At 47.2% G+C, this 26,223-nt stretch overlaps 1 protein-coding gene across 7 annotated transcripts in view; it reads right to left on the reverse strand.

Annotated features, from left to right (window-relative positions):
• STARD8 (StAR related lipid transfer domain containing 8) overlaps window positions 1-26,223 on the reverse strand; it is a 142,132-nt gene that overhangs the window by 21,677 nt on the left and 94,232 nt on the right. For 3 of the 7 annotated variants that reach the window (XM_073360982.1, XM_073360983.1, XM_073360989.1), the window contains 2 exons: window positions 9,441-9,512; window positions 4,701-4,782 (listed from right to left, as the gene is read on the reverse strand). In XM_073360982.1, coding sequence (XP_073217083.1) covers window positions 4,701-4,782; window positions 9,441-9,512 — 154 coding nt within the window. Of the gene's footprint in view, window positions 1-4,700; window positions 4,783-5,537; window positions 6,848-9,161; window positions 9,347-9,440; window positions 9,513-12,348; window positions 12,473-26,223 lie in introns of those variants that run through there. The other 4 variants (XM_073360984.1, XM_073360985.1, XM_073360987.1 and 1 more) reach the window with 4 other exon arrangements.

A 26,223-nucleotide genomic window follows, 5' to 3' on the forward strand; every position in this document is an offset into this window, starting at 1 on the left:
TTAGAAGAGTTACAAATCTGCCACCATCATTTAGTGGCTAGGAGCCTATCTGCTCACACTGGAGTGGGAAGGCTAAACTTGGCGGTTGGTCTGCAAGAACCGTTAATCTCCAGGTCCAGAAGTGATTTATGTCTGTGTGCGTGGGAGCTAATCGGAGTGAGAGACTGGAGTATACACTGCGGTTTGTCAGCTCACGCTCATGACTGCAGGAAACAGACTTAAATACAACAAAGGGCAGCTCATTGAAAAGCGAGATAGAAATCCAGACAGCTTCTCTCCATGCATGGAAACAAGTTGCTAGTGTGAACGAGAATGAGAGAGTAAACAGAAGAGCTCGTCATGGCTGGCCTCTTGTAGATGTCTTAGCAGTGAGGCCATGGAGGCTGGGTCTCTCTGCTGGAGCTGGTTCCTTCACAGCAGTGGCGGGAGCTGACTCACCACCGCCCCTGGCGTACCTGCTCAGATGATAAACAGAGGACTCCAGCTTCCAGGGCTGCAGCACCAGCCTTTCACCAGCAAAGAACTCTCCAAAAAATAATCTTTCTTTTAAAAAGCCAGGGGAAGGAAGTGGCAGCAGGAGGTGAAAGGAAACAGGAATGAACTGCATCCCCTCACAAGGCGTTTAATGAAATGCTCTGAGGCGGGGGAGGGAAGAAGCTGGCTGGTTTGGGCTCAGTCTCTGTTCTGAGCATGAGACACATGACCTGCTCGCCTGTTATTAACTTGTTCAGAGCAGTCGACTAAACGGCTTTGACACTTAGCTGACAGCGGATTAAGCCTCACTCCCTTTTCCCATTGTTTAGATTCCGGGCAATTTAATAACAGTTTCCCCAAGGAAGCTAATAATATAACGGGCAGTGTACAAGCAGGGAGGTAGAGAGAAAAGCCACCAGGTGGGATGGCAAATCCTCGGCATTAATTTAATTAAATCTCTGCCAGCCTCTATTGAGGACATCCATTCCCTCTGCATTTTCAAGGACCCTGAGAAGAAGGCAGGTGTCGTCTATAAAGCACAATGCGGAGGAGATTCCCAGAGTTCGCTGGGGGTGGTGGTTAGCCACCCAGTACTGACAGGCATTAAAGGGCTATAGTTTCAAAGGGGCTTCCTGAACTGGTCCCACAAAAGTTATGAACCAGCCAATTTACATGCATGAGTGCAGGTTTTGCACATGGAAATGGGGGGCATATGTAACATAATCGAAGGGGGTTACACATGCAAGTTCTGCAGGCACAATAGAGGGGCACCTTCAAACATCTGACACGGAAAGAAACGCAGGCTATTCAGCGAAGAAACATGAAGTGACTCTGCCAAATTCACAGAGGGAATCAGAGCTGGGATTAGAACTCAGGAGTCCCTGGCTCCCACTGCTGAGCTGAGACCACTGGACATTGCACCTCCAGGGGTGTGTGGACTAGAGTTTGTGGTCCTGCTTTAACTTGACTTAATAGTTTGCCAATTAACACAAGTTAATTAGCACCTTTGTCAATGTTAATATACACACTACACAAAGGTTCCAGGACACAAGGGCTATGTCTTCAGGGCCAAGAAAGGTATGTTTTAACAGCAAGGTAACTCACACACATGAGCTATTAGCCATCTCATTGTAAAATCCTGGTGGAAATAAGGCTCAGTTGTTTTTCACACCAGATGGCAAGGAGAGGTCAATCACGGGCGGGTGGTATAGCACTGATCTCTTCTAATCACAGTGAACAGTCATTAGTTATCCTGCTGTAAAAAAACCCACCATTTCTGCAGGGAAGATAAAGCCAGTCAAAAGTTTGTGGTTTCCCATAGGGCTCAAACTAGTATTCAGCTGACAGTTCGAAGAGCTGGTTAAGACTGGAGTGAATATTCGCAGACGTTTTCATAAACTGGGCAGAAAATCTGAGATGCAGGCTGCTGAGGGACTGAGACAGAGCCTGTGTTCATAAGAACATAATGATTCCAGGGGTGAGGAGGAAGATTTTCTAGAACTGCCTCCTTCCGGGGCAGGGGCAAAGGGATCAAGTGGGCACTTGGAAGCACAAGAAGTGGTTTGATCCAATACAGGCAGCTGCAATGCCAGACGCACGCCTGGCCTGCCACCCATCTGGAAATAAGTCAAACAGCCTCTCACTTTGTCTGTTGCTGGCTGGAGAAGAAAGTTCAAAAGCAAAGGGATTAAATTCATGAACTTTTGGCAGAAGGAAGATGAAAGAGAGGGAGAGCAGGAGGGGTGAACACGTGTGTATGGGATTTCATTTTCTTGGAAGAGCCATTTAATTTCCTTTTCTGACCTGCTAATCAGCTAAATGCTGCATGTGGCCACCTTGCATGCCCCAGAGATTGCTGGATGGCTTTGGAAAGCTGGCTCCAGGCATGCCTGTCCAAAAGCCACAGGTCTACCCATGCCACCCACCGTGTGCTCTCTTCCCAAAGGGGTTGGCAAGGATGCAGGCTCCTCTATGTAAAGTGATCACCTGAGCAGGCAGAAATGACCTGTTCCAGGTTACCGGAGCGAAACAACTCCAGAAACTCCTCGAGCCTCCTGAATGCTAAGCCACAAGTGGAAACAAAGAAACATAAAAGCCTTGACAGGGATGGACTATCACCCAGGAACTTCAAAACCTTCATACAACCTCCACTGCACTGCCCCAGCAAGGAGAAGCAGCTCTGATCCACCCACAGGAATCACAACATAACAGCAGCTTCATTATGGTAAAAGCCTAGCAGAGATGTTTCCATTGCTCCTGTGAGCGAGAAGGGCACTGATCATAGTAAATATCCACCCGACCTCTCAGCTATAGGCTCACTGCAGGGATGTAGCTATGGAGAGGAGTATGGGAACCCAAAACATGGGAGCTAAAAATCCTGGATCATTCACAGTCCTGGCCTGGACTAGGTATTTATAGTCATAAACCACAGAGGATCTGACAGCCCCTCTCCATTAAGTATCCCCCCTTGGTCATGACAGTGGTATTAATAGTGTCCACCATAGGGACCAGGCCACCTCCTCTCCCCAAAAATATATGTACAGAATCTAGTGGTGCTATTTTCAACCCTGCTGGTATAAAGAGAGAATGTGTTTTGGTGCAAGGACTCCGTAGTTTCTCATCCCACACATTTGGGATGACTATGTTAATCATATGAACTGTACCGACACTTCCAGACAATCACTTCTTCAAAAGGAAATCCTTACTTGGCGCAACCAGACAACTGTTTATTCCGCGAAAGAAAATTAATCTACAAGTAAAGAACCCAAGAGAGATAAGGTGGGTCCAATCTTTTATTGGACCAATTTCTGTTGGTGAGAGAGACAAGCTTCAAGCCACACAGAGCTCTCAGCCCACAGTAAAATGCAAGGTAGAACAGATTACAGGCTAAACAAAGAATCAGCTGAAGAGAATCCACTACCACAGAACAAACACACAACTACAGGATCCACTGCAGAGTATCCAATTCCTCCCAAACCACTGTAAGGGATAGTTGACAGCGTCTGATATGCATATAGCATCTTTTATTTTTCAAAAGCTCAGTAAATCACTCACGGAGCATTTTCTTTTATTTACACATGACATACACAAGTCACCCAAGTGAAATTCTGCTCACAGATGGCGTTTCTGGCATAAGGAGCCCCATTGTGAATCCAGTCTCAGCAGAACAACAAGAAACAAAACTCCCGCACTGAAGCCTGGAGAGAGGATTTTCAAATACTCTTCAATTGTTAGAGAAGTGATGAAGCACCATCACTATAACATAGATCGGAACAGTGGGAAAGTGCTTCACTTCTTTCTGGATCCCATATGCACAGGGAGAACTATGTAGAAGCTAATGGTAAAAGAGTGGAGAATGGGCAGATGGTTCAGACACAGAACAAGTCCCTCCTTGAACGTTCGCCCATTTTCACATCCCAACCCAAGTGGAATCTTCTAGAAAAGTCTGAGATCTTTGGTTAACTTCTGTGCCCACTCTTATCTTTCACCTCAACTGACTTGGTGTAATTTCTGCTCCTCTCTGCACATCTGGGCAGAATGGGAAAGGGAAGGGGCTACAAGTCTTTACGAGTGAGTGCTCCTCGTACTCCCTGGCCAATTCTGAAGTCCCATAAAGTCCAGCTAAGACTGAGAGACATGGCCCAACTCGGAGATGCTCACCCCAACCACATCCTTTTGGGATGGATAATCGATGGCCAGACTTTCTGCACGTAGCACCTGTTTCACTTCGAAATACAGCCACAAGAGACTGGGATTGCACAAGCAAAAAGTCAAAACACAGGCAAACACACCAGGTAAATCTAGAAAGGGCATTTTTTGGAAGATGTGTCTACTGTTCAAGAGCTCGGTGTGTGTATAAATAATACAATACTTGGGTCTTGCACCTTCTATCTAGGGAGCTCAAAGCATGTCTGAATGAGTAAAGCCTGAATGAGTAAAGCATCCCAACACCCTGTCGTACAAATGGAGAAAGTGAGGCTGTAGTCACTCAGTCTCTTTCAGCAAATCAGTGTCGGAGACAGGGTTAGAACCTATGTCCCCTGAGCCCCACTAGCCTGTGCTGTCTCCCATCCATGTTACCCCTTTCCTGGAGAGTCTCAGAAGGCTCTCTGAGGATTAGCCTTGGGGCTGGCACAACGCAGCACAAGGCAGCAGAGACAGAGACAGCCCAAGGCATGGTTCCTCCATTCTTTGCAGAGGTTAGTTTGGTTTGTGGGAAGCTTTACCTGCACAGGGATTTGAGGGAATCCTGGTCCAGAAAGCTGTGGTCTTTCTTCACGGACGTGATGTCAATAGGGAACAGCGAGTCTGAGGGGGAGAAGAGGAAGAGGAGAATTACAGTCACAAGTTGAGTCAGCAGCTCTACCAGGAGACAAAGTGGGCATATGGGGGAGGGGAGGGAGAGGAGGTGTGACCTGGAGATGGGAAGAACAGGGAGGAAAATGGGAGAGCCACAGAAGGGGGGAGGGTGGGAGACTTCTGAACCCCAGCCATGAAGACTGTGAGCAACAGGTGAAAGATAAGATTAATGCTTGGGCAGTGCATCTGCGTTCCACATGGAGCAGCTTCGCCATGGGACAACATCCGGACACTTCCTGGGATGGTAGAACGGGAGGGAGAAGCAACATTGTCCTTCCCAGAAGGTAGCGAGCATTATATCACCGCTTTGCAGACAGCCCCGAACTGCCAAAGGGAGCTCCCAAGGGGCAGGGCTCAAGGGTCAGACTCCAACAGCGCAGGAAGGAGGCTGGCCAGACATTCCCCACTGAAGGGACAACTTGCGGCTTCACGTTTGGCAGCTTCTGTAGGGCAGCCGGAAAAGGAGAAGGGGGAGAGACCCGGAGGTGGAAGAGGGGAGACTCAGTGGTGCCTAGCTGTCATGGTGATGGGCACAGGAGAAATGCAGAGATGAAAAGGATGAGTTAGACTGTGGAGATGGGCGGAGGGGGAGAAACAAAGCCCACAGAAAACGAGAGGGTAGCACCAGGGATATAAACCAAAGCACGATGTAAAAAGAGCACTAAGAAATGTAAAACCCGTTACTCAGCAGCTGCCTATCTCACCTGCTTATTCTCAGACACAGTTTCCTCCCTGCAGGGTAAATACTCCATGGTTAAATGACCCTGGCATGTGCTGCTTGGAGCCAAGCGCGCCTCCTGGGGAAACACTTTCCATTTTTTTAAACTATCCCATCCAACTGTATTGACAGATCAGCCAATTCACAAATAAACACCCATCTGCACTCAATGCCCCACACAGCCCTCATGCATCCACGCCCCCACAGGTAAGCACATCTCTCCCCCACCTTGCCACATCTGGAACACAGGCTGCAGTCACACCCATGGGAGGGTAGAGTGCGAGCACTGCAGAGGGTAAACCTCTCCCTGCACAGGGTCTGACTTCCCCTTTGGCACTTGGCCAGCTTTCTGAAAGTACCTGAAGGATGAAAGCAGGGGGAGAAGAGGTCACCAGGAAAGGGGGAGGGGAATAGGTTACTGTATTATTTCCCTCTTCAAACAGCCCCTTCGTGCTTAATTTGTTCGGCCACATGTTCCTGAATACTTAGGGTTTCATTGGGAGCTTTAAATTAACAGGTACATGTATGTGTCAGAGCACAGGTAACTGACCCCATCCCCAGTGGCTACCCAAGAGAGGAGGCTGCAAGACAGCAAGTTATTCCACCTCAGGGCAGGAATCACTGATGCTCCTGAATTCGTTTCAGACAGTGATGATAACCACAACACTATGCGCTTCTTTCTCCTCTTCCATGCGAGGATCTCTCCCTGCTTGACTAGTGGGGGTATGATGATCCCTGCTAAATGACTTGCCCAGGGTCCCACAGTATGTCTGGTGGAGCTGGGGACAGAAGTCCGAACACCTGACTCCCTCTAACTTGTTAGATCACACTCTCTCTCGACTATGCAGAATAAGAATAATCTTACTAAAGGTACCTGCCTCTGGAGCACCACTGTCAGGAGTGGGGGAGACACATGGATCTGGACCCATGCCGTTTTTTTGGAGTGTGGCAGCATCCCCAAAATCATCTGTTAAGCCTCTCAGGCCACTGCCAAACAACCCACTTTTGGAGCCAAGCATGAGTGGCTCAGACAGCAGAGTTGCACTCTCTGAAAATGCACTGCTCACAGTGTTTCCAATGCTCCAAATCTAGACCCAACCCAAACAATAAGGCCCCTGTTTTCTGGAGAAAAGCCAGTTGTTATACATCCGGTAGCCACAGAAGTGATGTGATGTATCAGGGCTTCCTCCTCAGCCAGCGAGCATGGACGGGCCCCCAGCTGAGAATGGCTGGTTTGAATATCTTTCATTGGCATTCAAAGAGCCCACAGCTTTGGCTCACAGGAAAAATCCACACCTGCACCCACAGGAAGGAAAAGAGGAGAGCAGTGAGAAGGGCCAGGGTAGGGAGACTTCATTAGCTGTGCTGCAAACTATCTCAGACAGACACTCTCCCTCTGCTAACCCACCAGGCCTGTGTCAAGCAAGTGGTATGGAATGTGCACAGCAGCATGGCTGCTCCGGGACCTCACTCAGCCTCCCCCAGACCTGACTCAAAAGTCATGAGTCAAGTTTCGGAGGACAGACACGTTGGCTGGCATCTGGGCAGGGGCTGGGGGGAGGAGGGAAGTTAGCATATGTTTAGAAGAGTCATGTCTTTAAACACAGCTATCACTAGCAAACAGTTATCATAGGGTTTTCCATAATGCACATCATCACTGTAGTATCTACAAGCCTTCCAGGTAGATTAGATCTGCATAGCAAGGTCCTTAGAAAACCACATGGAACTTTCTGCTTCTTTCCCTCTTCTAGGAAGCTCTGCTGGGGACATACATATATACTTTTTATTCTATTCATGAGGGCAGAAGCCTGATTGTAACTGAAGCCATCCAGTGCAGGTTGCAACACAGGGATGAAGGGAATGCTGAGCCCACAGAGAACAGGAAGAAGTAGAAAGAGAAGCTGCAGAAGGATGTAGAAGGCTTTGTTAGACCAGTACTGAGTTTAGACTGTTTCTTGACAGACTCCAGTGTCTAGAACCCAATTCTTGTCTCGCTGAGAGTGAGCTGTAATCAGCTCACAGGCAATCAGATCTGGGCCTAGATTCCAGAAATCTGGTCAGTCTTTACACTTGGATGCACACAGAGGTCACCCCTAAAATAGAAACTAGAAACAAAGAGGCAGGCTGTAAAGCTATCAGCAAGGAGGGACTATCTTGCTTTGTGTGCTTATGTTGCTGGGAGGGGGCAAGTGGAAGTGTCCCAGCTGAACAATAGCTGGCTTTGCACATTGCCTGGAGGCCCGGCTTCCAGCTATTGTTCTAGCCTCCTCCTTCCTCAGGCTAAGCTGAGCCAAAGCTGTGATTTTTCAACCTCCATGGGGACCACTGGCCTTCACCATGTGTTAGTAAACAAAGTTGGGTCCAGAAACACACTCTGCAAGGGTTAATTTGCAGATGGGGTTTGTGAACCCTGGTCTACACTACAAACTTACGTCAGTATAGCTACATCACTCAGGGATGTGGAAAACCCGGTGTAGACAGTGCTATGTCGACAGGAGAGCTTCTCCCATCTATGTAGCTACTGCCTCTCAGGGAGGTGGATTAACTACGCTGACAGGAGCAGCTCTCCTTTTGGCATAGGTAGCGTCTTCACTACATCATCACAGCCACACTGTACACGTAGACAAGCCCTGAGAAACACACAACGCATGAGCAAGTCAGCTGGATTCATCCAGCCGCCTCTCCTAAAATATCCTTCCTTCTGGGACCTCCCAATAGAGAAATGCAGCTCCCAGCACAGAGGTGCTATACTCGGGGAGCGCACAAACCTGGCTCCTGCATACTGAGTTGGGGAATGGCATTTGCCAGCAAAGAAATCTTCATTCCCACTCCTGTGCCATGGCCAGCTCAGCTGCACATGCATCACCAACTCCAGCAAGAGCTTATTAAAATACCTGCCAACACTGTCATCTATACAAATCTGTCTTCCCCCTGGCCTGGTCAGGCATCCTGGGAACTTTCTAGTGGTGCTGCCTGAAGGGCAGAGGTTTAGGAATGCAGAAAGGCCGATAACAAGACTCATTCTCCAGGCCTCTATCAAGTCGGAAGGCTTCAAGTTGTAACATATAAGCATACAATTAGCAAACTGCCCCCTCCATCTCTTCCTCTTCCCCAGTATTTCAGTCTGGCTCCAGTGATCTGAGAACTTCCCCTGCCATCTACATCTAGTTAAGACACACACACACACACACACACACACACACACACACACACACGTCAGGTATTTCTGGGTCATCAAAACTGGAAAGAATAGGGAAGGCCTGGAATGAATAGCCCCATGGTCTGAGCATACCATACCATCAGGTCTACTCCCCAACCCAGGCTCCAGCTAGCCAAGACCCTAAGCACAGCTGCCAGGGACAATGTTGTCATGGATCAGAGCACAAAATCAGACAGACAGTCACTACCACAGTGACAACAAAAGTATACCAGCCACTCTCGGGTAGCAGCCATCCCTGATCACATAGGAAGAAGGCTGCTGTTCAGACACATCTCCAGACTTGAGCAACCAACTACACCCAGTCTCACTCTGCAGAACCCATCCTGATGAGGAACAGGATGATCCTCTGGATTTGTTCTCATTTTCCCATCCATCCAAGGCTGACGATACCTGGAGCTCATCAACACTGCATCGAGCACTGGCCCAAGAGCGCTGGGGGTCATCTTTCCTCTTGGGAGTTAAGTGCTGTCTCACGGGTTCTCTCAGCTCCTCCTGGCTAAGGGAGCACGTGTAACAGCTCAGGACTAGAACCCCAGACTGGTGGGACTGGCATCCCTTCTACACATGGTGCAGTCCTGTTTTCAAAGGCATGCTCTTAGAGAAATGAGAGTTCTACCTCTCCCCCCAGCGCTCCCCCAAACCAGAGAATGTAGGAGAGGTGACACTTACCTTCATAAAGTTGTGCATACTGAGGAAATCCTGCTGCACGCAGCCAGTCACAAGCTTTCTTGGCCTCGACTTCTGAAACAAAGCAAATGAACTACTTTGAGAATCTCAACTTCATTATCTCCAAAGTATGGCAACATGCACTAGGGTCTGGGCCAGTCCAAACACTCCCGAGCTTCTGAACTACATCTGGATCCAACCTTCGTGGCCTGAACCCATTTTTAAATGCACTCCAGCCAAAGTAAATATATTTACATGAAATGGGATGTGTAAAACCCACAAATCCCCCGTTGGCAGCATTCATTCAACAAGCCTGGGCTAGCACCTATGCATGGGAGGGGAGTGGTTAGAAGGAGACGACATCAGGACCCTGAGAGCACAACCCAAATGGAGCATTTACGGATTCTATTCTAGGATCTATTCTCCTTTAGCATTAGAATAATGCACCTTATGAGAGGGGCATTGGACCCTCACCCTTTGTTCCCATTTCTGTGCTGCAGAAATGTAGTCTCCTTCTCCCATCCTCTAACAGGACTTATTGTCCCTTAGCATCAGCACAGAGAGGGTACGGAACGGACTATGGAGTTGCAACATAGGGATTTGACCACAAGAAATGCTTTTAATCTCCTGCTGAAATATTTGGTTTCTAAACTCCCTGAACTGAGTGACAATTTGCCAGAAGAGAGGAAGAATCTTTAAAAAAGAAGTTAGGGCTCATAAAAGTTTGGGGGCTGATCACTTGACAGGCCCTCTGCAGGCTTCCACCACAAAAGAAGTCTAGGACCAGAGACTATGTTAGCAACCCCACTGGAATCAATGGGACTAGTCATGGAATTAGGGGCTACTTAATATGAGCAAGGGGGATATAATCAGGCTTCCTCATTCATGACATATGAGGGATAAGAACTCTGACCTCCGCACCCCTGCTCTAGGCTATTGCCCTGTGGTCTGATTTTCACAGCCCCCATTGACTTTAATGGGAATTCAGAGCACTCAGCAAACATGAAAATGAGGCCACAGGGCAATACCTCAGACCGCTGCCAGCAACCAGCCAGAGAGTGTTTGTGAAACAGAAATCAGGACAGCGACCAGGTTCTTACAAAACTTAGTAAGGGGCCCAGCTCTGAATTACTGACAGTGCTATGGGTATTTGCTTATACGTGGCTTGAAAATCCTCTGGGGGAGCCAATAGAACAGCTGACACTTTGTTTTCTAGGAAATTTCTAGAACTTTCAGAACCCGAGGTTGTCAGCCACAATCCCATGCAGCTGAGGGAAGCTGTTGTCTGATGTCAGCAGTCATCAGACTGCTGGGCAAGATTAAAGTTTATGATCAGGACCAACGTATTTCACAAGAGAGAAAATCCTATTGTAAATTCACATAGATTCTTCCTCGCCCACTTTCCCCTTAACAGCAGCTCTGCTGTCCTATAGATGGACAAATGGCTGGTTCAGGCAAGAGCATCTTGGAAGGAAGCACCCCCAATGACATCAACAACCCCTGTCAGGAGCACTCAATATATTTATTATAGAGCAATGGGAAAAAAGCACAAAATAAACATTTCACTTAGAGATAGGACTGAGCTAAAATCTTGGGTTCAAATGCCTCTGGGCTTTGGAATATCATTCTAGATCAGGATGCAGATTTTTCAGCTGCCCTTAACTCTGTATTGGGCCGAACCAAAACCCTGGATCTGGATGATCCACCTGAATTCTGAGAGTCAAAATCCAAAATGTAAATCCGGATCCAAATTTTGGCACTCCAGTCCAGCTGTCATTTGAATTAAGGTTAAGTTACTTTGGAAAGTAGTTGTCATTTTAATTCAGGGAAAGTTACTTTGGAAAATGTGCACATAAGTGTGTGTTTGTCTCCCCCAACCCACATCACGCAGCTGTAAACTGTATAACACAGGAGACTTGGAACAGCAGCACACAGCGAAGTGCACCATATGCAAAATATAAAGAGCTCAGAGAAGCCTGATAGAAGGGATCACTTTTTTCTGATAAGGTGACCAGATGTCCCAATTTTATAGGGACAGTCCCAATTTTGGGGGCTTTTTCTTATATAGGCAACTATTACCCCCACACTCCCTGTCCCGATTTTTTACACTCACTATCTGGTCACCCTATTTTCTGATCACTCGTAAGGACCATGCGGTGTGACTTCTGCTCCCCCTTCTTGCACTGGAGGTATTTCCAGATCTTAGGGAGGAGAGTAAATCCGTATTTTATGTCCTATTTTAAAAGGAGAAAACATTTACTGGCAACCTAAGGGCACCGTGCTTAGCTGAGCACAAGCATTGGGAGGAAAGCCATCAGGTCATTCCCAGTTAAACACAGATCACGCTGCAAAGACCGTGCGAACACGAACCCTTGCCTGCCCGACTGCACATCCCATCCAGAATCGCAGAATAAAAGACATTTCACCTCCTTCCATTGCAGGGGGAATGCTTTTTAAAAATGTGAATGTTGTAACTCAGCTGCAGGAAAATACCCATGCTCCATTATCTTCTGTCAAATCAAAGTCGCCAGGTTGACAGCCCGGGAGAATGAATCTCTCTTCTATTCGCAGAACAGCTGCGGCCCACACACCTCCTCACCCAACATGCCTTACTCTGACCTGGAAGGGACCCCTACTAGAAATGAAAGAGGAGATCAGTTTCTGCGGTCCATTAAGGAGGCCAATAAAAGTGGCAGTTTTTGTGATGGCGATACCTATTTATCAAAAACTAGACGGAGACCCTCCAAACTCCACTCTGGTCACCAAACAAGACCCTGGATCTTTTTCTTTTTTAAAAACAGAACTGACCGGGGTGAGAATACTTCCAAAGAGAAAAGCCAAGAAACAAACAGGAGCCACAAAGGGAGTTTTGTGATCCCTTTTTTAGCACACACTGCTGTGCTGAGCTTACCTCTTACAGTAGGCAGATTGAACTGATAAAACAGCATTGCAGAACTGACGCCGAGCAGGCTGATCAACCATCCATGCAACCTCTGGGACTCACAGGAGCAAAACCAGCCACACTATGGTGTCCAAAGACTATCCTAGCTGCAGACAGACAGATGGCGGGAGAGGGAAAGGACGTGGAATCAAAGGATTCTCGGCAGAGGCGGGCTCCCACCTACCCCTCCAGAAAGGCAGGGAATGGCATGCGCTCACTTGGCAGATCTGGGATCTAAATGAACTGTACTTCACATCACCAATGGAAACGTGAAGTCAGAGAGCGACATTTCCTTCCCTTGTACTGGAGTCAGTCCAAAATGCACTGGATGGAGGAGGGGGAAATCTGCCTTTTCTCTAGCTTGTCGGAATGGAGCTCTCTGCCTTTTAAACGGTTCAGCCTTCAATGGTGATTCCTTTGTTTTCCCCCAAACAGTTCCTCTAAGAATGGGTTCCCAAGAGCCGCTGCACTGGGAACATGGGGATCATAGCTCCAACAGCCTAACCACCCATGGTAAACTCACCGCCATCACCAGCCCAGCACCGAAAAGGTTTCAAAGTGTTTCTGTTCAGGCCAAGAGACTGCAGTCAATTTCCTCTTTCCCTCCCACCCTTTCCATGAAAAGTACTTTCCCACGGAAATCCTGAAAAGAATCTTTCTGAGCCGCAAGAAGAATGGGTAGAACAATAGTTACGACAATAACTCAAATGGATTCCAAAGTCCTGACCAAAGGAAAACAACATCACAGCAGCACCCAGAGAGATGTCACAGGTGCACATGCTGCAGCATTAACAAAGATTGCAAGACAGCCTGCGAGATTCCCAGCCAGATTCCTCTTTCTCACCCACGCATCACAAGCTCTGCAAAGGCCTTGAAACCATGATCAGCTTAGCAGCTCACTGTCACCAGCGGAGGTCCAAAACGGGGCAAATTCTTCTCTATATTATACCAGCGTAAAACCAGAATAACCCCACTCGACTTCAAAAAAGCCACTGGGAGCCATTACTGCCTGAGTAAATACCCTTCCCAACCCAGCTCACCAGCCCAACACCCCCTCTTCCAGTCTCTCTAAAGTATCCACTTCTTCCACAAGGCCCAGAAGAAATGAGGTTATGATTTAAAAGAGAAAAAGTCATGCAAAGTACCCCATTTGTATGATTTCCAATGTGTCCCACTTGCTATGAGTCCATATCCCAGACTTCGCGATGCAGGATCTCTCTATTTTGCATACGGTTCAGGCTGAACTGTGGCACAGTGCCTTCTAGTGGTTCCCAACAGGAAGCAGGCTAGAGAGAGACATGGAGACCAGAGTTCTCTGAGTCAGACACTGGATTCGGTTTCATTCATCATGTTGTTGATGGAATTGTCAAATAAAAGCATTGCCCCGAAACCTCCTGCTTTCCTGAGAATCCACCATGAACAATAAACCACAAATAACATGCTAAGCTGGGGTAAGAAGATGCCAGGATTTAGCCCCATTTGTGTTTTCTTGGTACCTTTTTCATTTCAATTAAAATAGAAGTTTTATTTTTAATTTTCTCCGCTGTCATGTTGGGAACCCAAAAACAACAGCACCAAGCTACTGAATGAGAGTCATAAAGGGAAACTGAAACAAGGTGAAATTTATTCTAGTTTCACTACTGAAAGTGCAGAAATTACTGCTGCTCAAATGCAACACAAATGACCTTAGAAACCCTATCATAATCTCTGTGTTTATCAGTAATGCAGATTGTTTTTTTTGTTTTTTTTTGTAAATAGGAATTTTATGTTGATGTAACCCACTGACGAATGTGTGAGATACGTCTCTGAGCCTGATCCACAGAGGATATGAGTCTGTTGCATCCGCAGCCGCAGAACTTAGGTATTTAGCTCGAGCTGTAGTAGCTCACCCATTTAGCTCTGGGGGTCCTCGGTTCAATCCTAGGCGGGTTGGCCATGACAGCAGATATCATCCTAACACATGCACTTGAATTGCAAAGAGAAAATACATTGAGTGTGCAGAGCAATCAGATCACCCCCGCCCTTCAGCCTTCTCTTGGAGAGGCAGTGTGAAATGTAAGGTCCAGTTCTCCGCCTTTTGGAGCTGCAGCACATAAGGTGCAAACCCAAGGGGAGAACGGGGCAAAAATGGCTTTAAATCACCTTTGCACCCTCTGGATTCTGGGCAGCTGTAGGCCGACATGTCCCACACAGAAATTAGAACAGCCACAGAGGTTGCTCAAAATTATAGCAGCCTACCAGAGCTGTCTCTCGACTGTAACACTCTGTAGTGCCAGGGGTGATAGAGACACCCCCACCCCACTCCCAGCATGCACTTACAGTTGGCGTTTGCATTGGCGCTTACAGGAAGAGAAGTGCAGGATAATTATGCAGGCCTGGCCTAAGCTGTGCTTGTGCTGAGGCAATTCTTCTCTAGTCACTTTGGGCACCTTTAGGGCCCCTAAACACCAGCTAAAGTGGCAAATAGGGGCCAGAGCAGGGGGCAGAATCTCTCCCTCAGTGTTTTAAGGGACTGTGGAAAACCCCAAGCCACTAATGACTGCTCAGTTAAGCCTTGTGACAGAAAGAGAGAGAGAGCTAGAAAAACCAGTGGGGTACAACAAAACGTGGATCAGTCTAAAACCAGCAAGGCACAAACAGTGGAGGCAGATTTAATTGCAGCTAGAAAACTATTTCCCAGAGCTCCAGCTCCGCACCTCCCCTTACAAACAAAACGAAACAACACAACACAACCAGGGTTCCAGAATTTCAGAGCAAGTTTCCAAATTCCTCATAAAAAAAAAAGTCTCACACAGGCAATTAGTGTGTGAAAAGCAAACCACATCACAAAGATGCCCATCATGGAAAGCTATGAAATAAGATGCTGAGCAGATGTGAGGGGGAATGCAGGCTCTTTCTATTAGACTCCATCTCAGCTCTGGCGTTAGTGCGTGCAGCACTTTGGTGTGGGTTTTGTTTCCATCCTGGTTTAAAATAAACGATTGCATAGTAAGTTAAATATGCAGAAGTGGAACTTAATTTCTCTCCCTAGTCTGTAAACGTAAATACCTTCCTATTTATTATGGAACCTACAGAAAAGTCTGGTATGTCCGCTGGGCCGTGGAGAACACATCTGTTTCTTAAGAGGACTGGGCTCTGAAATAGCAAATTTACATGTAGGACTCGGATCCTTACTTATGCTAAACATATTGGGCCAGATTCATCCCTGTTTTAACTATACTGGAGTTATAGCAGGAATGAATTTTGCCTGTGGTGCCTAGCTCTGCTCTCACTGATGCTGCTGCAACCTCATTGAATTTGATGCTGGAATCAGATTGCACAAGTGTAAGGGAAAGCAGAATTTGACCTGTTAAGTGCAGAATGCACTCATCTCTCTCCTTGATATCGATGATAAATATATATCTATAAAACTAAGCTGGAGAAAAGCGGTGCAGAACATACCATTAGGAACTATCCCATGCTAGCAGTTGGGTATGGAGCATATACTGTTTAAATAGGTGTTTTTCAGCAGCAGTGCCATCAGGGGTAAAACTTGGGTCACCTGAGTTCACCTGCTTCTCATGGGGGGAATGTGGAGCTTGGCTTAGGTTAGTTAACTCAGCTCACTTCTTTTTTTAACCACATCCCCGTGTTTTCCAGTTTCATTTTCTATAATTCGGTGATATTCTGCAGGCCTGATTCTCCTCTCTCTCACACCAGTGTTACTCTACTGAGGTCTATGGAGTTACTCTTGATTTACACCAATGTAAGGGAGAGGGGAATCAGCTCCTATGACTCCTGCTCACACCAAGACGTGCAGAGGAAGCAACACAAATGGAATTATTCCATCCCTGACCCTCAGAGACATGTAACATTAAGCAAGTGAATAGTGATATCCCAACACTAGAGGTTTCCAGCCATGCACTAAACAGCTCCCTTCCTATGCTTTCACCCCTAGCCACCCAAGGGTTGGGAAACCCAGCTCTGAATTGTGCTCTGGACCCATCTCACATATAAACCTGCAGTCTGAGGAGCAGTTTTTTAGAATGGGAGAAGTGTGTCAAGTTTTTACATCCTGTATCCCAGTAGCATTCATCAGCCACACCTGAATCAGAGCAGCCACAGTTTGGCACACCTCACTGATAAATAGTAATTGATTTTGTCTATTCATGTAACTCCCAATACAATCAGCCAACCTCATAAACTTTAACAGCCACAAGCACAGATAGAGTATGAAGACAAGAGTAAGAAACTCCACTGGACACTGTCCCAGATGCAGTGGGTTTCCATAATTAACCTTCACACAGTTACAAGGGCTTGCAAGCTTTGGAAATTGCGCCCTGCTGCACTGCCAACAAGAGATTGTTCAAATGCCTCCATCACATTCAAATCCTGAAATAGTCTGTCTGCTTTTAACAGCACTGATTCTGTCACAATTGAGGAACCCTTGGGAATCTAAAGCACTGGCAGGCAGAAAGTCAACAGAGAGCAGCCACGGTTTGGGGCCTGGCTGGGAACTGGAGCTGCAGCGGAGGAGGAGAATTCACGAGTCAATGACAGAACCAATGTAGACAATTGCACAGCTTAAGAAATGGATCACTTTCCCGTTTACAACCCAGACATCTACTGTACTGTGCAGGATAAACAAGAAGAGCGATCTGGAGGAAGGAATGCTCTGAGTCAGCTGAGGACAAGAGCTACTTAACAAATACAGGCAAGTGTGTTGTGTGTACATGTGTCTGTTTGTGCATGTGTGTGTTCATGGGATAGGCACAGTCATCTTTTGGGAAGGTGAGGGAGGTCCCTCCCTCTAGGAGACCCTTATTTCTTCCCAAACATCCTTCAATAAGGTCCCAGATCACATCTACATTTGTTCCAGCTGCAGAGGGATGGATACTGCTCTCTCTGAAGTGCAGTCTCACTGGTCTGCAGTCAGACCAGACTAATGGTCCAGTCCAGTCCACTCCCTCTGATCCTGCAAACCCAGTCAAGGCACTAGTTTCTTTCTTCTCTGCAAATCCACTGGGGGAAGAAGGTGGGGTTGCTTAATCACCAGCTCTTTGTTTTTCAGTAAGCCAAAGACTCACCAATTACAGAATACAAGCACCAAATGAATGTGTAGGGACAAGAAGAGCAGAGGTCTAAGATACCCCACCCCCAACTCAACTTGTGCCCTGATCCTGGGCTCTGGCAGGTATAGGCTCAGAGTGGTTGCAGGACTCTCCATATAGTTAGCAAGCTCTCCTCAGTACAGAGAGAGTTGTGGAATGAAGGGCCCTGACAAGCTAACAAGCTGCTGTTCTATTACCAAAACAAAGTTTTCAGACAGGACAAGATGCTTGCTTACTCCCAGCCACCTGCAGTCGACAAGGGCCCTCTAGACTTTGCAGGCGCTCAGTTCTTTTCTTGAAGTGTCTGTTGAACAGCTATGTGTAAGGCTCCTGACATTTTCTTCCTTTGTCCCCCTGATGTCTCCTCTCAGTTCCAAGGGCATCTCCCCTCTGTCCCACACAAGCCTTTGTAGGTTCCTTGCCCTGTTCATTCCCATAAGCACTGACATTAGAAGTAAAAAAATCTCACTGCACCCTCTCTGCGTTAATCCCCCTACCTCCCAGCAGGGTTGTGAAGATTCAGTAATGTACCTAACAGGCTCTGAGACTGGAGAGTGTTCAGTGCTACAGTCTGAAGAAATCTGGTTTGGAAATTCTGCCTATGCACAGGGAACTATTTCCCCCACATGCCCAGGCACGCATCTGCAGCTCCATTCACTGAAGCTTTTATTTCAACGCTGGGCTATTCAGTGAGCTGCTGTCAGTTACTGTTCTCTTTCTTCCTCTTTTAAAAGCAAAGGAAATTCAATACTAAAAGCAGAAGTTACTATGAAGTTACACCTTGTATTTTACAAGCACTGAAGTCACAGTGAGGTACAGAGCGGTATACGAGTGAGCACTATGCAATATGTAGAAATATATAACTGTGGGCCGAAAGGCCAAATTCTGCCCTGTTGTGCAGCCCACTGCCATATGGCCCACTGCCATAACTTAAGACTTCCCACCTTGTATATTTAAAATCTCAACCCTAATGATGCCTTAGACTTTAAATATAGTCCTTTGAACATCTGGAATGCCTTACACTGATGGGTCTCAGCAGCCTTTTAAAACGTAAGCGCCCGATTTACATTCATGTGTGCAGCTCCCAGCGACTTCAATGCGAATTGCAAGTATCTTTTTCCAAGGGCAGAACTGGCCCCCAAATAAATTAGGTCACACTCTAGACCTTTGAGAGGTGGACACATGCTATTCTTCCCATTTTATAGTGTGGGAAACTGATGTCCAGCTCCTCCTCATTCAATTTTTTGCCTCACTGGGCCAACATATCTTGATATTCACCTTGAGAGAAGCCACTGCTCACTTTATGCTGCACTGAAGATCATGGGATTACTTCAATCAGCCAAACTGTTGCAGCTTTGAGTACAGGGCAGCACCGCAGGCTCACATTAGAGGGGCTGCAGAAGGCCTGCTTTGAGGGAAAAGACAGAGACCGACAGCTGTGGGTTGCCTTCCACTAGGCTTTTGTTGAGCTGTTATCTTAGCCTTCTTGTTTACTAGCTAAATGAAGGAGGAAGTGGCCAGTAAGGCAGATGGAGTTTACAGCACCAGGGGGGTTGTGTCTGCTTCTCTCTGTGCTTTGGCTTTACAATTGGGAACATACAGTGGACAAGGATAGACCTAGCCAGATATGCATTTAGCAGGAGTAGGTCACATGTGTTTGTTTGTAGGATGAAATTCTATGCGGTCCCTCCATCACAGGTAATTATATACACATGTCCCCACACACATTTCCACCCTTCTCTGCATTTTAACTCTTTTACTCCTCCTTGGCCATAGCAGGATGCTTCTTCTCATGACCCTCAGCTAGTACCTGAGAGCAAGAGCGTGCTGGTCGCTCAGGGGTTAAATGTGACTTATTTAAACTTTGCAGGGGCAAAACACATGTCTGGTGGAAACAAAGGAGCGTGAAGGGTGCTAATGGGAAAAAGAAAGACGGGGCATACAGCAGGCAAGACCCCAATCAACCCTTCTTTCCTCCTCCCCCACCTGCATTTGACCAGCTTTTCTGGTCAAGATATATGAAGAGCTGTGCCAGGGAGACAACACAGACACCTCTCCTGTTGACCCAAGGATGACACAGTCAACTCAAACCTCAGTTCTTTTTTGAGGATGGGAGGCCCAAAAGACCAGGGCAACTTAACCACTGTGTGCTTGGGAGTTGGGACAAGGAGATAGCAAGGCAAACTAACAGTATCGGAGGCCCTCTGAGCTTTGGTTTGGCAGGATCATCCACCTCCTACATCATAGGATGGTTACATTTGCCTGGATCTAGATTTTGGGCTGAAAAGTTACCGTTTTTCTTCTGCACACTTTAAGCTATTCTCTTCCTGACTCTTATACTAATGCTATATTTGCTCCATGTAGCCAGTTAGGATCTTTTTTAAGAAGTTATATTGAATCTTTCAATAAAAATAAAATGAGTTTCAAAATGTGTTTGGCCAGACCAAACATCCAGCTGGGACTAACCTAGAACTCACACAACTCGCTGCATTTGTGTCTCAGAAGCGAAGAGTAGCCCACCTACCTTGACCCCCTCCAGCCTGCAGGCTCTCGAAAGTGAAAGTGGAGTGAAGCACAGACACACAACCCAACCAGAGGGAAACGCACACAGATGTGCACAAACAGTTCAAGTTCTGCTCTGAGTGGTAATCACACAGATTCCAGGAATCCCCAGAAACGTTACCCTCACTCCGCTGCACACTGAAACAGGTTTTGGTAGAAATGCTGGAAGCTAATTTGTGAGGGGGCAAAGGGGTAAGTGTTGGGAAAATAAGGATAACAAACAACCTTCAAATGTGAAGGGAAGTTACTATTTCCAGTTCACAAACCCGTAACAAGCTAAAACACCAAGACACTCCAGTGCAATATACAGAAACAAGAACTTTAACAAAACTTCTGCCACACAGTTGGCTAGACAAAAAGAACAACTGCTTTTCAAAATGGCCTCTAATTTCTACCTTTCCCCACCCCTACCCCCACATAATGTTGCACCCATAAGCAGTGTCAGCATGGTCAACCACAAGCACAAATGGCAGCATTTCGACTTCTTAGCACCCAATCTGGAGCCACTGTTAGGTAGTTAGACATCTATGTTCTGTCATTTGAACCTACAACCCAAAGGTGGACACATTACTGCAGGTGCAAAATTATAGGCAATGTTTACAGAGCTGACCCAAAGAGTAGATTCTTTCAAAGTGGAAGTGATGTTGGGTAACTCAGGGTACCTTCTTCTCAATGGTTAAGGAATAGAAGTGCTTCTGTCAGCCTGCCTCCCTTAAAGATCACACACAAAGGAAGGCATGAACATACACCTTTGATTGCAGCAGCTCCTTTACTACACAAGGAGTGAGCAGATATGTATCTCTCCCTACTCAATGCTCCTACGTGACCACCCAGCCATTAATGTATTGATATATTTAACTAATTTCTATAGCTCTTAATACAGTGGAAGGTGGGTGCTTTAATTACAGAAGATTAAAGGCACAAAAGAACAAAACAAAATCAGCTACTCCGATGCTACACAAAACAAATGTACACACCCCACCCTCTCTGGAATTGCTCCATCACTTTCCTGTTAATCGTCCTACTGATGTCAAAAACACGTTGTCTGGACTAAGGGACGCCACCTTAATCTGAACTCAGTCAGCCATGGGCCAGTCTGCTCATCTCAGTGCTGAGATGCTTGCACTGTAGACACTTTGATGGTGAGAGGACGCAGCATTGCATCATGGCCACTGTAGTTCAACACAGCATCACCACACGATCGCCTTCTCTATGTTGATCAAAAAATGGGACCCATAATTCACCACTACTTCTAGCAACAGCGGAAGCCATAGCATAGACAAGGGGCAGGAAATTTTAATGCTCAGAGAACTAATGGACCACGCAGTGGAAATAACACCTGATCCCACCTGAGTCTTGCTCACACTAATACTCCCAACATGGCCTCAATCAGTGGGGCTGCACCAGTGGTGAAGTATGGGTGCCATTTTTGCCAGAGAGCATTATTGTACCCTATGTGAAGTCAGGACAGTGAACAAAGCCAGCCAGATCCAGAACAATTATTTTGCTAAAAAGTTTGAATGGGTGGCAGCTCTAATTCTGGCCAGTCGTCACGGCACAGAACTGCTTTCCCTCGCCGGAACGTGGTATTTTCGGCTGCTCTGGGATCAGCAGAGCCAGACTTCTTACCAACCCTATATACTGTTTGAAGTTTCCTTGCTGCACTAAAAACCTACCGACTTTTCTCAAGGCCACTGACAAGCAGGCACACTCTCAAAATGCTTAAATCCAGGCATTAAAAAATAATAACTTGCTATTTCCCTCAATTTTTAAGTATTTGTTAATTATTTAGAAAGGTCAGTTTTTGTTGCTAGGAGAGAATTAATGTACTGCAGCCTTTTTGCAGAACTGTGAAACACTCCATTTTCTAGGCCAGCAATGTAAAGACGCCAACTAACTTCAATGGGAGTTGGACCTTGGTTCGGAAGAGCTGAAAACCCAGATCATTATTTGCCATAACCAGCTGCTAACTTAAATGCCAGCATGCTTAACCGGATTCCATCCGGTCACTATGCTTTCTACAGTATTGCCAGCACAAGCTCACGTCCCCATATATGAAAACTGCTGCCCAGACACACCATCCAGGAGCAGTGAAAGCTGATTTCCCAGCAGAGGAAGAAGGTGCTACTTTAGGCTCTGGCCTGAAGAACAGATTTCCCAGCCTTTTATTTTTAAATGTGCTGCCACTAAAGAATGACAATTCCAAATAGTTCTCCAGCTCTCTGGAACAATCTGCCTCCTCTCCATCTCACCGATCCCTGCACTTCAGACACTGCAGGTTTGTCTCTATGAACATTTAGTTCACACAGGGTTGCCAGGGGTCCGGTTACTGACCGGAACACCTGGTCGAAAAGGGACCCTGGCAGCTCACCACTGACCGAGCAGTTAAAAGTCCAGTCGGGGGTGCAATGGAGCTAAGGCAGGCTCCCTGGCTGCTGTTGCTCTGCGCGGCTCCCGGAAGCAGCAGCATGTCCTCTCTCCGGCTCCTACACATAGGGGCAGCCGGGAAGCTACACACGCTGCTCCACCCCAAGTGCCAGCTCTGCAGCTCCCGTTGGCCAGGAATTGCGACCAGTGGGAGCTGCGGGGCCGGCGCCTGCAGACAGGGCAGCGCACAGAGCGACCTGGCCGTGCCTCTACATAGGAGCCAGAGTGGGGACATGCCACTGCTTCCAGAGATGCTTGAGATAAGAGATGCCCCGAGCCTGCACCCCCAACAGCCTCCCACCCCTCAACCCCCTGCCCCAGCCCTGATGTCCCTCCCACCCTCCAAACCCCTCAATCCCAACCCAGAGCCCCCTCCTATACCCCAAACCCCTCATCTCCAGCCCCACCCCAGAACCCGCACCCCCAGCCGGAGCCCTCACACACACCCCTGCACCAACTCTGATCCCCCTCCTGTCCTCTGAACCCCTCGGTCCCAGCCTGAAGCACCCTCCTACACCCCAGATCCCTCAGCCCCAGCCCAAAGTCTGCACCCCCAGCCAGAGCTCTCACACACCCTGCACCCCAACCTCCTGCCCCAGCCCAGAGCCCCCTCTCGCACTCCAACCCCCCCAGCTTGGAGCACCCTCCTTCACCCCAAATCCCTCATCCCCAGCCCTACACCAGAGCCCGTACTCCCAGCCAGAGCCCTCACCCCCTCCCCCGCACCCTAACCCCCTGCCCAAGCCCAGAGCCCCCTCCCGCACTCCAGACCCCCCAGCCTGGAGCACCCTCCTGCACCCCAAACACCTCAGCCCCAGCCCCACCCCAGAGCCTGCACCCCCAGCCGGAGCCCTCACCCCCTCCTGCACTCCAACCCCCTGAGCCAGCCTGGTGAAAATGAGCAAGTAAGTGAGAGAGAGTGGGGAGAACGAGCGACAGAGGGAGTGGGGAGTGAACAGGGGTCCTCGGAGGAGGGACTGGGCAAGGGTGTTCGGTTTTGTGCGGGTAGAAAATTGGCAATCCTAATTTCACAGCAAGTAGGAGTGGGAATCTACCTTGCACTAGCCTGCTGCAGACCAACTGTCTGTGTGGACCCTGATGACACAGTTAATGCACTTTGATCTACAGTAGAACCTCAGAGTTATGAACACCAGAGTTACAAACTGACTGGTCAAACATACACCTCATTTGGAACCGGAAATACACAATCAGGCAGCAGCAGAGACCAAACTAAAAAAAAGCAAATACAGTACAGTACTTGTTAACCAAACTACTAAAAAAACAGTTCTTAAAAAAAGATTTGACAAGGAGCGGAAACTGTTTCTGTGCTTGTTTCACTGAAATTAAGACGGTTAAAAGCAGCATTTTTCTTCTGCACAGTAAAGTTTCCAAGCTGTATTAAGTCAATGTTCAGTTGTAAACTTTTGAAAGAAGAACCATAACGTTCAGAGTTGCGAACATTTCAGAGCTACAAACAGCCTCCATTCCCAAGGTGCTCATAACTGTGAGGTTTTAACGGAGTCCTGTATCAAAGAGGACTAGAACATAGCACATTATTGAACTGTTAATGAGCATCAGCAGGGTCCACATGGAGAGTTCGGTTGCTGCAAGCTAGCATAAGGTAGAATCACACCCGAGATTGCTGTGAGCTAATTATTCACACAGACAAGCCCTGAAATGTAATTCCAAACCCACCTCCACTACTTCCAGGGAGCTGTCAGCCAGTAGCCCAGACAGGCACTTACTTTGCCCAAACCTTGCCTCATCCATTAGTTCCATCTGACTATCACACGTGGTACATTGGGAGCTAGGTATATGAACAAATTTAGGCTCCAATTCTGCAGAGATTTAGGCCAGGTCTACACTACAAACATACACTGGTTGACTACATCGCTCATGGGTGTGAAAAACCACCCCATGAGCAACTCTTGGTGTAGACAGCCTATGTCAATGGGAGAGCTTCTCCCGTCAACCCAGCTACTGCTCCTCCTGGAGCTGGATTAACTACACCAACAGCAGAAGCTCTCCCATTGGCATAGTAGTGTCTTCACCAAAGCGCTACAGCAGCATAGCTGCATCGCTGTACATGTAGACAAGTTCTAGGACACGTGTTTAAGCTTTAAACATGTGAGTAATCCCATCAAGCTCAAGTGAACTCTGTGGTGTGTGTGTTACTGTGTGTTAGTCTGCCAGCTACAAATTTTGAGAGTACAAGTGATTTTATTCCCCAGAGGGGAGCAACACAGTAGACTGTGCCTTTCACTAGCAGTGATTCTTAATTTTGTATCCATTCTAATATAAAGAGCTCTAGGAGGCTTTGGCCTGATGGAAGGTTGTGTTGTATTGTCTGGGAAAGCTGCCAATTCCACTGCATTAGCAGTTGATATTTTAAAGTTGCTCCAGAACAGATCCTTAGCTGTAACGTTGCACATTACCGCCTTCGGCTACAGCAAACCAAGCATTACAGCAAACACTCTGTCACTCTATCCGTTATTTCCGTTAGCATCCCATTGCTAGTCTCAGCTCGTGGGACCCCACTACCCTTCCACAGATGATTGGGAGAGGGCTAGAAAGCAATGCGTCAAAAATGAATAGAAACTAAATTAAGCAATGAGCAACAGAGGCCATGTCTACACTATGTAGTAGCATAGCCGTCCTGTAGCTATGCCGGCACTAACCTGTAGTGAGGATGCAGATGACAGCTATGGTAGGGTTTTTGCTGTTGCTGTACATATTCCACCTCCCTGAGCAATGGCAGCTAGGATGACAGACGTATTCTTCCGTTGACCTAGCTATGTTTGCCCCAGAGGTTGGGTCAGTAAATACCCCTGAGCGCTGTAGCTATGGTGACCTAAATTTTAAGTGTAGACCAGGCCTAAGAAGTAAATGTAATAGGACAATTCAGATAATGGGACAATTGAGATGATTAAAACCCGAATATGTGGATGGAGGGAGACCCACAAAAGAGATTTCATCTCCCTTTTTATTTTGGCACCTCATTATGCTCTGCCCCTTTTGATGTGTTGTTTTCACTTGGTGAGTTTTGTGTATACATCAGGTAGTGATCCTGAAAACACTTACACATGAAAGTAACTTTGCTTAGCCAAATGTAGTCAATGGTACTACTCAAGTGAGTAAAGTTACTCATGTGTACTGTATAAGCGTTTGTAGGAGAAGCTCCCGTGAAAGGATTGTTCAATCCCTGTGGCAGGGACCTTGGCTTCCTTCAATTTGAAAGGCCATTGTCTACCTGCAGCACTATGGAATTAATAAATAATCATCGGTCTTCTCTTGCAATCCTCTCAACGCACTCACTTCGTTTGAACACCATCAGCTTTATTACTGCATTTGTCATTAATACAACTGCATAATTCTCACTGGCACAGCAATTCTCATTTGCACTGAGTACAAATGAATCCTTTTCCCTCCTAGCATCTCGCCCCCATAACTCCATCTCTCGCTCTCTCTCCAAAAGAATTCATCTATGGCATGGATGGCACGTCAGTTATTTCTAAGGCTTCCTGCCAACCCCAGCTCCTGTCCCTACCCGCTCTCTCTGCAGGAGGGAAGGTGGACGGTCGGAAAGCACAAAAAGGCATATTGGCATGCGCACAGGAAGCAATAAAAGTTTAGTAGAGCTGGCATGCGAAGGAGTCAAGAGAACTTTTATCGGTTGGGTTGACTGTGTGAGAAATAAGCCCAAATATTAAAAGGGCTAGAGAGTCTTACTATGCCTGGAGTGCAGATGAAAACTACACACAATGTA

The sequence above is a fragment of the Lepidochelys kempii genome, chromosome 9 (assembly GCF_965140265.1).
Source record: "Lepidochelys kempii isolate rLepKem1 chromosome 9, rLepKem1.hap2, whole genome shotgun sequence".
NCBI lineage: Eukaryota > Metazoa > Chordata > Testudines > Cheloniidae > Lepidochelys > Lepidochelys kempii.